Source organism: Pristiophorus japonicus, chromosome 1, assembly GCF_044704955.1.
Source record: "Pristiophorus japonicus isolate sPriJap1 chromosome 1, sPriJap1.hap1, whole genome shotgun sequence".
Classification (NCBI taxonomy): Eukaryota; Metazoa; Chordata; class Chondrichthyes; family Pristiophoridae; genus Pristiophorus; species Pristiophorus japonicus.
Window position 1 is genome coordinate 338,813,201 of NC_091977.1, and position 17,602 is coordinate 338,830,802.

At 44.0% G+C, this 17,602-nt stretch overlaps 1 protein-coding gene across 2 annotated transcripts in view; it reads right to left on the reverse strand.

Moving 5' to 3' along the window:
• itga9 (integrin, alpha 9) overlaps nucleotides 1–17,602 on the reverse strand; it is a 499,978-nt gene that overhangs the window by 399,029 nt on the left and 83,347 nt on the right. For both annotated transcript variants that reach the window (XM_070889429.1, XM_070889419.1), the window contains exons 6-8: nucleotides 14,550–14,679; nucleotides 11,438–11,523; nucleotides 3,447–3,509 (exon numbers count right to left, since the gene is read on the reverse strand). In XM_070889429.1, coding sequence (XP_070745530.1) covers nucleotides 3,447–3,509; nucleotides 11,438–11,523; nucleotides 14,550–14,679 — 279 coding nt within the window. The remainder of the gene's footprint in view (nucleotides 1–3,446; nucleotides 3,510–11,437; nucleotides 11,524–14,549; nucleotides 14,680–17,602) is intronic.

Below are 17,602 nucleotides of genomic sequence, written 5' to 3' on the forward strand. Positions count from 1 at the left end.
TCTGTCTAACCCCGTCAGAATTTTGTACGTTTCAATGAGATCCCCTCTCATTCTTCTAAACTCTAGTGAATACAGGCCTAGTCGACCCAATCTCTCCTCATACAACAGTCCTGCCATCCCAGGAATCAATCTGGTGAACCTTCGCTGCACTCCCTCTATGGCAAGTATATCCTTTCTTAGGTAAGGAGACCAAAACTGCACAAAATACTCCAGGTATGGTCTCACCAAGGCTCTGTATATCTGTAGTAAGACATCCTTTCTCCTGTACTCAAATCCTCTTGCAATGAAGGCCAACATACCATTTGCCTTCCTGACTGCTTGCTGCACTTGCATGTTTGCTTTCAATGACTGGTGTACAAGGACACCCAGGTCCTTCGGTACATCAACATTTCCCAAGCTATCACCATTTAAATAATACTTTGTCTTTATGTTTTTCCTACCAAAGTGGATAATTTCACATTTATCCATGTTATACTGCATCTGCCATGTGTTTGCCCATTCACTCAACCTATCTAAATCGCATTGCAGCGTCTTTGCATCCTCCTCACAACTCACAATCCCACTTAGTTTTGTGTCATCAGCAAACTTGGAAATATTACATTTGGTTCCGTCATCCAAATCATTTATATATATTGTTGTTGTGTATCTGTAAAGCATGCACTCCCATGTTCCGCCACCAGGGAGCGCATCCCCTGAAGTCCCAAGGGATCCCAGCATCCCTTGGGAGCACTGTATATAAGCCAGCCCCTAAGGCCTGTTCCTCACTCTGGAGTGTCTTAATAAAGACTGAGGTCACTGTTACTTTAACCTCCCTGTGTGCAGTCTCATCTGTGTTAGGAACACAATAATTGTGAATAGCTGGGGCCCAAGCACTGATCCCTGTGGTACCACAATAGTCACTGTCCGCCACCCTGAAAAAGATCCGTTTATTCCTACTCTGTTTCCTGTCAGTTAACCAATTTTCAATCCATGCCAGTACATTACCCCCAATCCTATGTGGTTTAATTTTGCACACCAACCTCTTATGTGGGACTTTATCAAAGGCCTTCTGAAAATCTAAATACACTACATCCACTGGTTCTCCCTTATCTAACCGTTACATCCTCAAAAAACTCCAGTAGGTTTGTCAAACATGATTTTCCTTTCATAAATCCATGTTGACTTTGTCTAATCCCGTTGATATTATCTAAGTTTGCTGTTATCACATCCTTTATAACAGACTCTAGCATTTTCCCTACTACTGATGTGAGGCTAACCGGTCTGTAGTTCCCTGTTTTCTCTCTCCCTCTTTTTTTAAATAGTGGGGTTACATTTGCCACCCTCCAATCTGCAGGAACTGTTCCATAATCTATAGAATTTCAGTCATGGCTGATCCGATCATGGACCCAGGTCCACTTCCCTGCCCGCTCCCCATAACCCCTTATTCCCTGATGATATTTACTCAGCAAACATCATCATCATAGGCAGTCCCTCGGAATCGAGGAAGATCTGCTTCCACTCCAAAAGTGAGTTCTCAGGTGACTGAACAGTCCAATACGTGAACCACAGTCCCCGTCACAGGTGGGACAGACAGCCGCTAGTTGCATAAACTAGGCTTGTATTCATAGACTCATAGAATGGTTACATCACAGAAGCAGGCCATTTGGCCCGTCGAGCCTGTGCCGGCTCTCTGCAAGAGCAGTTCAGCTAGTCATACTCCCCCGCCTTTTCCCCGTAGCCCTGAAAAGAATTTTCCTTCAGGTACTTATTCAATTCCCTTTTGAAAGTCATGATTGAGTCTGCATCCACCACCTTTTCAGGCAATGCATTCCAGATCCTAATGACTCACTGCGTAAAAATTTTTTTCTTCATTATCGCCTTTGGTTCTTTTGCCACTCACCTTAAATCTGTGTCCTCTCGTTCCCAACCCTTGAGTATTGAAGATTAAGGGATTATCTAATTGAGTTGTTTAAGATGATTAAAGGGTAAAAAGCGAAAATCTATTTCCTCTGGTGGTGGGAATCCAGAATAAGGGGGCATAACCTTAAAATTAGAGCTAGGCATTCAGGGATGATGCCAGGAATCACTACTTCTCACAAAAGGGTAGTGGAAATCTGGAACTCTCTCCACCAAAAAGCTGTTGAGGCTGAGGGTCAATTGAAAATTTCAAAACTGAGAATGACTGATTTTTGTTGTGGACCTTTTTGTTGGATGAGGCTATTAAGGGATATGAAACCATGGTGGGTAAATTAAATTAAGATACAGATCAGCAATGGTGCTGCTTTTAGAATCTATGCATGATGTCATCTGATCAGCACTTCCTGATTTACCCAATTCTTCTTTTCAACTCCCTGGCATCCTGCACGACAGGCCTTAGTCCTTCACTCTGGTGCTTTAATATTAACAAAAGTGAGCAATTGGGAGGGAAGTCTTCTCTCTGCCATTTGATAAGGTCTTCACGATAATCATTTTAAACCGTCTCTGCAGTAATGTTGGTCAAACAACTCAAAAGGACCCATAACTTGACACTAACAGAATACAAAAATGGTCAGTGGAAGAAATTTACACTGTTACAACAGGAGTTTTATTTCTGAGGTTGAAGTGAAAGCTGTTGGATTAAAGTAAAATGAACTTTACTCTGGACCTTGCCTGTGAAACAATGGACCAGAGAATGCTGATTCAGTGTCTGGGTAGAAAAATGTTCCATTTTTCACATGGCTCTCTCATACTGAAAACTGAAGCAAACTGTTTGACGTAGGTGTATTGCGTGACAACATTAATTATAAGAACATAAGAAATAGGAACAGAAGTAAGCCATACGGCCCCTCAAGCCTGCTCTGCCATTCAATAAAATCATGGCTGATCTTCTACCTCAACTCCACTTTATCGACCTATTCCCATATAGTGTTCCAAAAAGATTATCCACATGATGTTGATCTAATATGGAGAAGGAATCTCATCCATGGCCACAACCCTTTTGGGATAGGAAGTCAGCCTTATCTCACCAGGAAGTCTACCCAGGCATTTGACGAGGGAGCAATTGTGGAATCCCAGAGGATGACTCTGTCTTCATTGGAGAAAAAAAAGATGGCGATGAGGAGGGATATGTTGGCAGAGGAGCTAAAGACCAACAGAGGACTTCAACTTTATAATTCACCTGAATAAATATCTACAGGACAAGTCACTGCTGTATTCCACAAACTGGCTGCCATATTTGTCGACAAAACCATAACTACACCAGCTCCAAGGTGCATCGAAATGTTCCAGACATGAAAGTCTCTGCAAAACTGCAAGCCTTTCCTTCTTTTAGACAGAAGTAAGCCTTGCCTCACCAGAAAGTTAGAGACGATTTGCACAACTAAAACACAGCCAGATCTTCTGTTGCCTTTAAAATGTACCGAGCCTATAAATTGGTTCCCAGCAAGAGGCAGGAACTTAACGAACCATCAATTGTCTACAGAACTGACCTCTTTTCCTGGAATTGTGAAAATCGCTGTGAGCTTGTCTATGTCAATCTTAAATATGTAAACCTAGAAAAGGAAATTAGAAGGCATTAGATTGCATCAACCTTAACTAGGCAGGTCAGATTATAAACGCTACACCTGAGTTGAAAGATAAACAACTGCGTTATTAAATGTCATCGCATGATAATTCTTCAAAGGTATACTGTTTCTTGACAGTCTTCAATATACATTTTGACACAAAATATACTTTATTCACTTCAATGAGTGGGTAATACTTATGGATTAGATATGTATGTGGCTTTAATTTCACCATAATGTATGATTGTAGGGGTAATTGTTAATAGTCGCACTCCCAGTACAGAGTCCTGCCCACTGGGGGCTCAATATAGAAAATCTAGACTTATGTAAGTATGTTGAAAGATAGCATTGTGGGCGATAGAGTTGGTTTGTGCAATCGTATACAATGGGAGATTGGTCTTAAACAGCAGAGGCATGTAGATTTAAAGGGCACTTTCTTCATAAAAAAAGTTCTTGGCAAACTTCTTTTCAGGGATGGGAGTGGGAAGCAGTCCTTGATGGCACTTTTGTAATGACACATCAAATACTAATGAGGAAAGTAATGTCATTGCATCAAGCCTCAGTATGCCCAAGGGAAAATGCTTTCCAAATAATTTAAGCAAATATATTTCAAAAGCTAGTCCAAAAATGGTTTAATAATCAATCTCTATTACACACTAGCACTGTGCATGCTATGGACTCTGGCACATAATTAATGCCGTTTGTACGGCTTTAAGGCAGTGATCTTTGAATAAGAAAATCAATGGTGAGTCTAAGTATTTACTATGTCTATTGGAGGACTATGATAGCCATCCTGTCATTGACGAGAAACCTGTTGGTAAACCACCCTGGAAGGGCAAAGGGCAACTTAACAGTAACCACTGAGAGAGACACTAAGCTGCTCACAGCCCTGGGCTTGGAGAAATATAGATGTTTACTATCAAATATTAAATAATGAAGGTTTAAGTAGTGTTTCAATATTTATCTTTCACAGAGTATAATTAATTGCTATTTTGTTAACTGGGCCGTTATTTTTGTGTGCTTGTCTCTTACTTTTCCTCACCTATGAGGATGAGCAGGTGAGCTGTGCTCAGGTGTTTGCCTGTGCTGGTCTCTAATATGGGCAGCGAGGAAGGGGAAGGACAACACGAGAGCATCGCAATTTGATTTGCCTTCCGTTCTCCAAAGAGGTTTCACCACCTCCATTTAATGCATCTCATTAATAACACAACAGGAACTGGAAACTGTCCACATATTGGGGTCAAGTTTCGGGCCAGGCCTAGAACGGCGTAGCCCCGACCTGGATGCCCATTTTTCGCTCCTAAAAGCACGACAGAAAAATACCTCTTAATTCTCCGGCTCCTTGCTGGTCCCTGGGAGCTCGGTGCGGCGTGCATACAGCAACGGGGGGGCGGAGCCACAGAGTCGCGCCGATTCTGCAAGTGGAGTGGGGCGGGGCTAAGTTAAATGAGGCAACGTCGTGCCGGCAGCCCTGCGTGTGCGCGTTTGAGCGCGTGCGCATGTACAATAGCCCAGAAACATTGGCACTCGGCCATTTTTAAAGGAACTTAAAGAAAAGTGCTGATTTTTCTCTTGAAACCCTGGAAAGGCTTTGGATTAAATTTTGGTGATTTTTTTTGTGTCTGAAGGAGTGCTTTTAGCAGCACTGTTGAATAAGTCACCTGCTGAAATCAGTGAGTGCTGCTTTTCACTGCTAAACTTCCAGAACAGGTGCTGCATTGGTGCATGCAAATTAAGCACTGTGTGTTTTGAAAAATAAGACTGTCAATTCAATACAGCAATGGAACAACATCCACCAAGAACAAAGAATTTCTTGCATGAGGAAGTGGAGATATTAGTCAACGTCATTGAGCAGAGATGACAGGAGCTGGATACCAGCAACAGAGGTCGCATAAAAGTGCCACCAAAAGAAATGAAGAAACGCTGGAACCAAGTTGCAGAAGATTACTGCGCAGTGGTGCATACCATGAGATCTGGAAGCCAGTGTAAAAAGAAATGGCACGACCTTGGTCAAGTAGTTAGTGTAAGTAATATTTTCCATTTTTAATGTAATCGTAATTGTAATGTATGTCCCACCCTGCAGAAAGACACGCTCTGTAAAAAGTTATATTTTACTCTTTGCAGAAGAAATTGGCCCACAACAAAAGGGAAGCAACTCGAACAGGAGGAGGCATGCCCAATCTGCATCCACTGACACCCTTGGAACAAAGGGTAGCTGCTAGGATGAGTCGTACATGGAGAAAAGCAATCAGTACAGCACAAGCTAGGCCCGCACGCGAGGAAGAGGGTAAGTCCTGAAAATGCATCGTGGCCCTTCAAATCAACCTGCTGCCTGGCCTGCTATGTGTGAGAGTACTCATGCCATCCATCCTGCCCCCTCCCTTGCTGTTAAACATTTGACTGTTCTGATGTATTTTGCAGAACATGATGATGATGATGATGGTGCTGCCAACCCTGAGGACCCTGAAGATACAGAACAAGAACCAGTACAACCAGATGCGGACGATCTAGACTGGATGCTGGCGGCGATGACTGAAATGTCTACAGGGGAGAGCTTCCAAATTAATGTTTATGAGCCCCCATCAAGGGGCATCAGAGTTTCAACCCCTTGCATAGGTTACTGGTTCCACCTTCCATGATTTTGATTCCGATGTTGCGGGTCCCAGTGGTGTTTCTGGTGTAATCCAGCAGTTTACAAGCCAGTGCCCCACCATCCGAGCCTGCACCTCCCACTCGCATAGGTTCTGGTTCCACCTTCCATGGTTTTGATTCCGACGTTGCGGGTCCCAGTGGTGCTGGTGATATAATGGAGCAGTTTACACCCATTCACCCACATCCCAGCCCATGGCTCGCACTCGAGTGCTGTCATCTGGAACACTGAGCGTCCCACCGTCCCAGCCCCGCGCCTCCCAGTGTAGTGGTGCCACGAGGCAGACCCAGGCAGAGGAGAAGGAGATTGGAGACACGCTCTCCTGAGATGCAGCATGCCACAGATGCGGCTCAGGTTGTGGCATTGGGTGTGGAGACCAATGAGCTTACCCGATCACTCATCGGTAGCGTCAGTGCAGTGGGTGAAGAGTTGACGGTCCTGACGGGAGAAATAGCAGTAATGACACGGGAACCTAGGGAGGGAATGTCCGAGGGAGTGCAATCGATGGCACACGTCGTCAGGGAGGGCATGCAAGCGACAGGCCCTCATGGAGATAGCTGCTGCAATAAGGGCACACAGCCCCGTCAATCAAATGACACCCCCATGAAGAAGTGAACATTCACTGAGATGTGGATGAGACATGGTTGCAGCCTTTCTTTGCTGCTTTTGTTCTTATTTTTGATGTAGCTGTAGTAGCGTTTTTCAAATTGAAATTGTTTTGTAAATTTTGTAACTTTACAAGCTTATAAGTGATCTTAAAGTTTTTAAATGATCTTCAAGAGTCATATTAAAAAGTAAAGTTTGATACAACAAATATTTTATTACAGTGACGTTAACGTTTCAAGAAAATATTTTTACATTAAAACTGATTCATCTTCCATTAACACAACACAACATAGGAACAACTGCAAAGAATAAACATGTCCATGCGCAACAGTTGTCACAGAGCCCTCAGGCATCAGTAAGTGAAGCGTTCACGGATGAGCTGCTGACACAGGGCTCGAGCAATCATTAAAGGAGCATGATGAATGGCCCTCCTCCAACCTCGTGCTCCGGCATCAGGCACTTGCATGCTTTCCTGGTCGTCGTCATCATCCACATCCTGCTCTTTCGTAATACTATCATCATGCACTGGACCATCATGTGGGTCTTCTGGTTCCACTACCAGCTCCTGCTGCCTCATGATGGCTAAGTTATGGAGCATGCAGCACACAACAGTGAAGTGACCGACAATCTTAGGAGAGTATTGCAAGTGGCCTCCGGAATGGTCCAGGCATCGGAAACGCTGTTTCAATATGCCAATAGTCCTTTCAATGATGCTGCGCGTCACAATGTGCGCCATGTTGTATTGACGGTCAGCTTCTGTCCGTATCACGCGTATGGGCGTCATGAGCCAGGTGGTCAGGCCAGCTCTGCCCTTCTGGCTGCTGCTCAAACATGTCAGATATAACGCTGTTGCATAGGATTAACGCATCATGAGTGCTGCCAGGGTATCTCGCATCGACTGACATGATGCGCTGCTTGTCGTCACACACGAGCTGCACATTGATGGAGTGGAAACCTTTTCTATTCCTGTACTGTTCGGAATCCTCCACAGGTGGAGGCGATGTGGGTACAATCAATGCAGCCCTGTACCTTTAAGAAGCCAGCAATCCTGAAGAAGCCCACAGCCCTCACATGGATCGCTTGTGCGGTCATTGGGAAATTGATGAAGTCATTCCTCCGCACATACAGTGCAGCCGTGACCTGGTAAACGCAGGCATGTTGAGAGATGGCACACACATCTCCAGTTGTAGCCTGAAACGATCCCGAGGCATAGAAGGCAAGTGCAGCAGTTACCTTCACTTCAACAGACAAGGCAGTTGGCATTCTGCTTCTGGGCTGCAAATCTGCTCTCAGTGTATCACAGATCTCAGCGACAACTTCTCTGCGGAAACGCAGCCTTTTGACACAATCAGCCTCGCTCATGTCCAGGTACAAACGCCTGGCTCGATATTGCCGACGTGGGTAAGGTCTCCTGTCCATCAGCCTACTGGCTATGACGTTCCTGGTGCGGTAAGCTCTAATCAATTCTCTCCTATGCAGTGAATTGCTGGCGAACCATTGCATGATCCGTGGTGTTGACAATGCAGCACCCATTCTGCAATTACAAATTTAAGTTTCAAACTGGCTATCTGGCTGCCTCTCCCTGTCCCCTGGCCGAATGGCCTCAGTTACCCTCACAGCTTGAAGGCTGCTTCCTGTGTCTTCGGCCGCCGTCAGCCACTGCCGCTGCCCCTATCCCGTGGCCGAATGGCCTCAGCTTCCCTCGCAACTCGAAAGCTGCTTGCTGTGTCTTCGGCTGCCGTCGAGTCACTGATGCCGCCCCTGTCTCCAACATGGAAGGAAAGCCTGCCTGAAGCACCACAGCTCGAAGGCTGCTGCTGCTTCACACAGGTAGGAATATTCAATATTTTGTCTTTGCTTTGTTTATAATTTTTTAGTCAGGATGGCTCTTTATTTGTATAAGTAAGACTGTTGAATGCTTGTAGAATTTAATTACTTCCCTTCCGCCCCCACCCTCCCCTCGTTCCCTACGCCTGATTTGTAACCTACGCCTGATTTGTAAAGTGTAGGCAAGGTTTTTCTGAGCGTACAAAAATCTAAACTTACTCCATTCTAAGTTAGTTTGGAGTAAGTTTTTACTGCCTAAACTTTCAAAACAGGCGTAAGTGGCCGGACACGCCCCCTTTTGAAAAAATAAATCTGTTCCAAAGTGAAACTGTTCTAACTGACTAGAACTGGAGCAAACTAAATGCCGAGAATTGCAATTTCTAAGATACTCCATTTTAAACCAGTTGCTCCAAAAAAATAGGAGCAACTCAGGCCGAAACTTGACCCCATTATGAGGATAAACTCACATCCCACCACTACAGTGCAAAATGCATTAAATGTGGAAACATACTGTCCTTCTGCCCTTGCAGGATTATTAAAGCCTCCATTTTAAGAGACAGGAGAAATTTGTGACAGGAATGGCTGGCAGCCTGGTCCAAACCAGCCCACAACACAGAAGGGACTGTGCCCAATTGAACAATTAGCAGAAGCTCCCAGCACAGCTTTGGACCGGTAGTTTTCCTAATGGAGGGTGTGCACAATGTAATCAGCAGCAGAAATGTAACGGGATGAGCACGCTTAAAGGTAAGTGGCTGCATACAAGGGCAAGTATATTTTCAGCTTATATAAAGCTTCAAACAAAAAAAGCATGTGTCAGGCTTTACTGAGGAGGAGGTAGAGGGGAAAATAGAAGATCCAATGTGGGTCTACAGGCAATTGATGAAGCAGTGCCTTATTTGATGACCGGCAAAGCAGAAATATTGCTGCATGAGGTGAAATTGAGTACAGTTGCCCTGTTGGCAGTTAAGCGTACCCCAAAGGACAGCAATGCACCTTGCCCATCAGGACGTGCCAACCAGGTTCAACGGCTGGTACAGTACATCTGTACCATCTACTCCTCCCTGTACTATTGGGAACCCTGGGAAGCATCCTGTGCCATGTCAAACTAAAGCCTCCTTTCCACAAGGCTTCTGTCACTTGCTTGATGCATTTCTGTAAAACTAATTGACCGATTTGACATATGTCACCAGTAGTGCCTTGGAAGGATCCGGTGACATAAATGTTTAATGCATTCCTGCAGGAAGAGTTGTCCTATGGTACAAGTTGACTTCAGGTTGGCCTCCAAGAAATGGCATAGCAATGTGACAACCCCCTTTGTGAATCAGAGGTGTTGAAAAAACATCTCCTCTGCCAAGCCTAGGTTGGATTGCCTGAGCCAGTAAATGCAGCTCCTAGGATAAGGACGGGTACATACATAACTCATTTGGGATTGTTGCACCTGCATTTCTTGTCCCCTCATGAACTTGCCTTCCTCATCTAGATTGTGCACCATAATCAGAATGCCAAAAGGAATTTCCATCCTCACCGCTTTGTTTGGCTGCAAGCTGAACTGTAGCAGCAAGCTATAATACTGTTGGAAAGTAGCACAAAAATACAAAAATACAAAAATGGCACTCTCCACAACAACTAAAACAAAACAATAACAATGTTAAGTGAAAAAAACCTAGAAGTTTTCAATTGCTCTTTGTTCTAGTAACCTGCTTTTAGGAATTGAATTTCAGCAGGTCAGAGCTCTCATTTTGTGTAGGTAACCTCTGTTTTAGGGGAACAGATGGACAGAAAGTGGTAATATGTGGCAAGGGAACTATTCAGGCCTCCAATGAGGATAGGCTTGGCTCAGCAGCAGTGCAACCTCTGGCAAGTGCCCACATTTCTTCACTACAAAACAAGCCAATTTGGAGCTTGGCACAATTAGCCTTTAATTTATGTCTAGGTGACATGAGAGGAAATAAAACAAAAATGCATCCTTATGTATTCTGTGCCTTCAGTTTGCAGGGGAATAGTAAGTAATGCAGTGAGATGATGTTCAGATTAAACGGTAAGGTTTAGAAATGCACAATTCAGGCGCGGAACCTGGCCCACTGGGAACACACGTAAGGAAATCATGAAACCGCAAGCCATCCAGATCTCCTGTCCATTAATTTTAACGCATGGAAAATCATGGGAAGCGTATATTCCCAGCATGTGCTCCTGATGGTCAAACCTCTTCACCTGGAGCATGCATTGTGACATTTACCCACACGGGCTGACCTGATTCTTTCAGCTTTCATGCACTTGAGATGGGATTGATGCAGCTGGGCCTATTGACGCCAGTGAGTTAATTTCAGACATCTTCCCAGAAGGGGCAGCAGAATGCGACTGGTCTTCTAAATCAAGACTGGAGAGTCCATTAACAAGTAGTGTGTTGTTATCAATCTCTTGAAATGGAATGGGTTCCAGCTAATTTCTGGCTTTGAATTATGGCTAGGTTAAGCAGAGCTGGGGTAGAAACAAATGCTTTGTACAATAAGAAGTCTCCTTTGACCTGAACCATACGCCAGTAATAATATACATTAACTGAACACAACTAGAAAGCTTTTAATTGTGGCTGCTTTTCAAGAATTGGGTCCAGATGTTCTGAGCCCACTAGTTCAAGTAAAACTCTTAACACCACCAACAAAATTATACAAATAAACAGCGGCAAAATGCTCCCTTTATTACACAATTTCCCAGCTGCTTTTGAAAAATGAATGAATTTGGAAGTGCGGCTCTACATGACATGTTATGTAGGCCTTTGTGGTTGGTTGTGGCAAAAGTGGACTATTGAATTGGTTACACTTCCTTAGACCTGTACCTTTCCAATGCCTCCATCCTGTGGAGCTCCTCCTACAATCTCCAAAGAACCGGGTTGTGTGAAATGGCCTGTAGCCACTGCATATCCTAGATGGAAAAGGAAGAGCATAAGGAACGTGTGGTCCAGCTGGTTCAAATTAGCAGTAAGACCTGTTTCAACGGCCTCCGTTACTCCTAACTCAATGTAAATAAATAGGTTCAGCAACCTCCTCGCAATTACATTCTTCAGTGTGAACAGCAACTCTCAGGAAATCCAATGCAAATACTTAACTGCATAAAAGGAAATGGGATTAAAGTAGTCTGTGATCTTATTTTGGTTATTCTCCCATACATTTTAGAAAAATACAAGATTTTGGCACTTTAACTGAATACAAGTGCTCCAGTTAATCAATTTCCTATGTGACATAGTGAGGCTGGTGACAAATATTGCTATAGATATTTTATATGAGACTACGAAGGAATGCTGAGTGCAACTGTAAAATGCGTCACATCGTGAATGCGCAAATGTGAAGTGGATCCCCTCCCAATGTGTGTGTGAAGTGGATCTCCTTTCAGTGTGTGTGAAGTGGATCCCCCTCCCAGTTTGTGTGAAGTGGACCCCCCTCCCGATGTATGTGTGAAATGGATCCAACTCCCAATGTGTGTGTGAAGTGGATCCCCCAATGTGTGTGCGAAGAGGATCCCCCCAATGTGCGTGCGAAGTGGATCCCCCCAATGTGTGTGTGAAGTGGATCCCCCAATGTGTGTGTGAAGTGGACCCCCCAATGTGTGTATGAAGTGGATCCCCTAATGTGTGTGTGAAGTGGATCCCCCGATGTGTGTGTGAAGTGGACCCCCCTCCCAATGTGTGTGTGAAGTGGATCCCCAATGTGTGTGTGAAGTGGATCCCATCAATGTGTGTGTGAAGTGGATCCCCCAATGTGTGTGTGAAGTGGATCCCCCACCAATGTGTGTGTGAAGTGGATCCTCCAATGTGTGTGTGAAGTGGATTCCCCACTAATGAGTGTGTGAAGTGGATCCCCCAATGTGTGTGTGAAGTGGATCCCCCACCAATGTGTGTGTGAAGTGGATCCTCCAATGTGTGTGTGAAGTGGATTCCCCACTAATGTGTGTGTGAAGTGGATCCCATCAATGTGTGTGTGAAGTGGATCCTCTCCCAGTATGCAAATGTGAAGCGGATCTTCCTCCACTTAAAATATCGTTTGATGCTTCTCATGGCTGGACTGCAGAAGAGCAAATTTCCTAGCCTGTGGTCCCTGAATAAGCTAATATACACTTATAAACTTAAGATATTTCATAAAAGAATGGGCTGAAAAGGATTCAGCACCCCCACTCCCAACCATAAAGCAAATCTCACAACAACCTATCAAAACTCAATATTCTCAATTTGAGAAGAACAAATGGTACAACGTCTCTCGCTATAATTTGTTTTATAATTATTTTTTGAAATCTCTAAATTATTGAGGACATTGCAGAGAAATTAAGATGCAAAACCGCCTTATATTCATTGCGTTCAACCCGCCAGATTATTACCCTGACGCAAAATGAAAAATCTACCTCCCAGTGTACAGCCGGTTGCATGAATAGGAGTCATGGCTCATAGATGCCGATCTACCGTTTCTCCTTTCAGATTCAGTAGCATCTGACAGATACAAGTCTGTGGTGGAATTGATTTCATTCATGATGTTTACTCTGTGGCCTATTTATTATCCATAACCTCAGGCCTCAGGAAATGTGGTCAATTCCTAACATGGATATGTTTTACACAAAGCATGACCATAAACATAGTTGCAATGTGGAATGGCTAGGGGCTTCCAACACATTGCTTAGCCTACGTGTCTCATTGGTCCAGTTGGTAGCGTTCCCACTTCTGAGTCGTTAGGCTGTTGGTTCAAGCACCACAATGAAAGCTAGTCAGACCTTTCCAGTGCACCGCTCAAAGACTAATGGTCAGTGTTTAGGGATGTGTCAGTGTTTCACACCAATGGTGAGTTTTGGGGGCCGTGTCAACATTTCACACTGACAGTCACTGGACTTCACCAGAATGTCGTTGAGTGCTCCCACTGTACGCCCATTCTACTTAATCAATCAATATATATCTCAGCTTGCAGAGTCCACTGTCAATTTTACAGTCAGCACCCAGAAGCTGTTGATATCCCACGGACTCTAATGCTGCATTTACACAACTGTAATGTTGGCAAAAAGTAATTTTACTTCACACCGACACTGTAATAATAATGGGCCAGAACGTTCTCTGCTGTTACCCCCGCAACTTCAGGATGTTGCTCACGCTGAAGTTGCGGTCAGTCATTCACTGCTCCGACAATGGCCCCACTCCCACCACCCCACCCCTCCCCACCGCCCCCCCCCCCCCACGCCCCACTCCTAACACTCCGCCATAGACGACAATCAGTGTAATCACAGAAATCAGTGAACCTGATGAAAACATTGTCTTTTCCCCAGTAATTTCACTGTTAAATACCCCATCAAAAGTTAGTCCCTTTTGGATTAAGTGTTACAGGATTCTAACAGCAGTATTTTTTACCCATGTGAGAGCCCCAATCTTTGTTTTGCTCTCTGTAACATTTTTTAAAAGTCAGAATAAAAGGAGCTTATTCACTTCCTCGTTGTGAGAATTCTGTACTGCGATTAGTTGCTTAGACAGTTTGTTGACATCACAGCAGCTCGCACTAGGGGATCCCCATTAATTTACACTGATCTCAACTTAACATCGAAAAAGCCAAACTTCTCGCCACAGAGATTGCGAGATCTTTGTGGGTAGCTTACTTTTAGGCCAGCAGCTAGCTAATGCCTTTGCTCCGCAGCTGACCGCAAATTACTGGCCATTGTAAATACAGCCTGAATCCAGAGTCAGGGCCTGACTTTCACTGTACTTCTCTTTGGATTTAATTCATCCTTTAACACCTGATTTACACTTCACAGTTTTAACATTGCTCTAAAGCCAAAACTGCTTTGCAGCAATTATGGTGCAAATGCACCTGAAGAGAATAGAGACAAAATCAGCTTTCACAAAATGTTGCAGGGTTATCATTGAGAAGTCAAGTATCTTATACTTGTGCAATACAAGATGCTGGAAGGTTGCCATTACTTACCAAGGTAACGGTAGTGGCTGGTCCCAATAGTTGAATCCTCAAAGTGATAATACTTGCCATCTTTCAGACTGTATACTTTGACTGTGCCAGTCCAGTAGTATGACCCAGGTGCCCCCATTACAACCAGGTCCTACAAAATAAGGCAGATATTAAGCCCACTGAAGCAATGATAACAGTGCAGTATTGTATACAACTGACACTCACTCATCTTGGAATCTACATTACTTATTTTGCAGCCACTGTACATGCTGTATTATTGTCAGTACAGGATTAAGGATCTTTGGCACAACAGCAAGAAATGTTACTGTTGTGATCGAAGCCTGGGGCCTAGAGTTTCCGCAATCTGGCTGAAATCAGCCAAACCAGTGCAAAATATTGCAGAATTTTAAACAAAAATTGTGTTAAGGGTAAATCAAGTTCCCGCGATCTTTAATGCTGGTTTAAAAATACATTTCACCCAAAACCAGCCCCACCCACAAAACTGGCAACACCCCAGATTGAAATAATGAGCATGGCGAATTTTCACTGATTGCGCCCATGTGTGGCTGTTTGAGGAGGGTCCTCTAATTGAGCTGGTTTTCTTGGGCGCAAAGGCATTAAGTAGGCACGTTTCAAAAGTTTTTACATGTTAAAAAATATTTAGTTTATGGAGAAACTGACTAGTTTACACCAATTAAACTAGTAAATGGTTCACTATAGATTTTCTAGTCATGTTCAGTGATTTAAAATCAGGTAATTGATTAATCTAATCTGAGGAAGGACATTCTTGCTATTGAGGGAGTACAGCGAAGGTTCACCAGACGAATTCCTGGGCTGGCAGGACTGACATATGAAGAAAGATTGGATCGACTAGGCTTATATTCACTGGAATTTAGAAGAATGAGAGGGGATCTCATAGAAACATATACAATTCTGACGGGATTGGACAGGTTAGATGCAGGAAGAATGTTCCCGATGTTGGGGAACTCCAGAACCAGGGGTCACAGTCTGAGGGTAAGGGGTAAGCCATTTACAACCGAGATGAGGAGAAACTTCTTCACTCAGGGAGTTGTGAATCTGTGAAATTCTCTACCACAGAAAGTTGTTGAGGCGTTTGTTAGATATATTCAAAAGGGAGTTAGATGTGGCCCTTACGGCTAAAGGGATTAAGGGGTATGGAGAGAAAGCAGGAAACATAGACATAGAAAATAGGTGCAGGAGTAGGCCATTCAGCCCTTCTAGCATGCACCGCCATTCAATGAGTTCATGGCTGAACATGCAACTTCAGTACCCCATTCCTGCTTTCTCGCCATACCCCTTGATCCCCCTAGTAGTAAGGACTTCATCTAACTCCTTTTTGAATATATTTAGTGAATTGGCCTCAACAACTTTCTGTGGTAGAGAATTCCACAGGTTCACCACTCTCTGGGTGAAGAAATTTCTCCTCATCTCGGTCCTAAATGGCTTACCCCTTATCCTTAGACTGTGACCCCTGGTTCTGGACTTCCCTAACATTGAGAAAATTCTTCCTGCATCCAACCTGTCTGAACCCATCAGAATTTTAAACGTTTCTATGAGGTCCCCTCTCATTCTTCTGAACTCCAGTGAATACAAGCCCAGTTGATCAGTCTTTCTTGATAGGTCAGTCCCGCCATCGCGGGAATCAGTCTGGTGAACTTTTGCTGCACTCGCTCAATAGCAAGAATGTCTTTCCTCAGGTTAGGAGACTAAAACTGTACACAATACTTCAGGTGTGGCCTCACCAATGCCCTGTACAACTGTAGCAACACCTCGCTGCCCCTGTACTCAAATCCCCTCGCTATGAAGGCCAACATGCCATTTGCTTTCTTAACCGCCTGCTGTACCTGCATGCCAACCTTCAGTGACTGATGTACCATGACACCCAGGTCTCGTTGCACCTCCCCTTTTCCTAATCTGTCGCCATTCAGATAATAATCTGTCTCTCTGTTTTTACCACCAAAGTGGATAACCTCACACTTATCCACATTATTCTTCATCTGCCATGCATTTGCCCACTCACCTAACCTATCCAAGTCACTCTGCAGCCTCATAGCATCCTCCTCGCAGCTCACACTGCCACCCAACTTAGTGTCATCCACAAATTTGGAGATACTACATTTAATCCCCTCGTCTGAATCATTAATGTACAGTGTAAACAGCTGGGGCCTCAGCACAGAACCTTGCGGTACCCCACTAGTCACTGCCTGCCATTCTGAAAAGTACCCATTTATTCCTACTCTTTGCTTCCTGCCTGACAACCAGTTCTCAATCCATGTCAGCACACTACCCCCAATCCCCTGTGCTTTAACTTTGCACATTAATCTCATGTGTGGGACCTTGTCGAAAGCCTTCTGAAAGTCCAAAAATACCACATCAACTGGTTCTCCCTTGTCCACTCTACTGGAAACATCCTCAAAAAATTCCAGAAGATTTGTCAAGCATGATTTCCCTTTCACAAATCCATGCTGACTTGGACCTATCATGTCACCTCTTTCCAAATGCGCTGCTATGACATCCTCAATAATTGATTCCATCATTTTACCCACTACTGAGGTCAGGCTGACCGGTCTATAATTCCTTGTTTTCTCTCTCCCTCCTTTTTTAAAAAGTGGGGTTACATTGGCTACCCTCCACTCGATAGGAACTGATCCAGAGTCAATAGAATGTTGGAAAATGACTGTCAATGCATCCGCTATTTCCAAGGCCACCTCCTTAAGTACTCTGGGATGCAGTCCATCAGGCCCTGGGGATTTATCGGCCTTTAATCCCATCAATGGGGTACTGAAGTTGCATGATTAGCCATGATCATATTGAATGGTGGTGCAGGCTCGAAGGGCTGAATGGCCTACTCCTGCACCTATTTTCTATGTTTCTATGTTTCTATGTAAAAATGATTATTTTTTGTGACAGATCTATTTTCAGCTGTATTAATAAAGCTTTACCTGTGCCAGGTTACCATTCTTAAATATATCAATGAATATTTTTTAATGCAAAAAGAAAATATAAACAATTCCATTCTGTTACACTGACCGAGTGTGCTGATTCATGGAAGA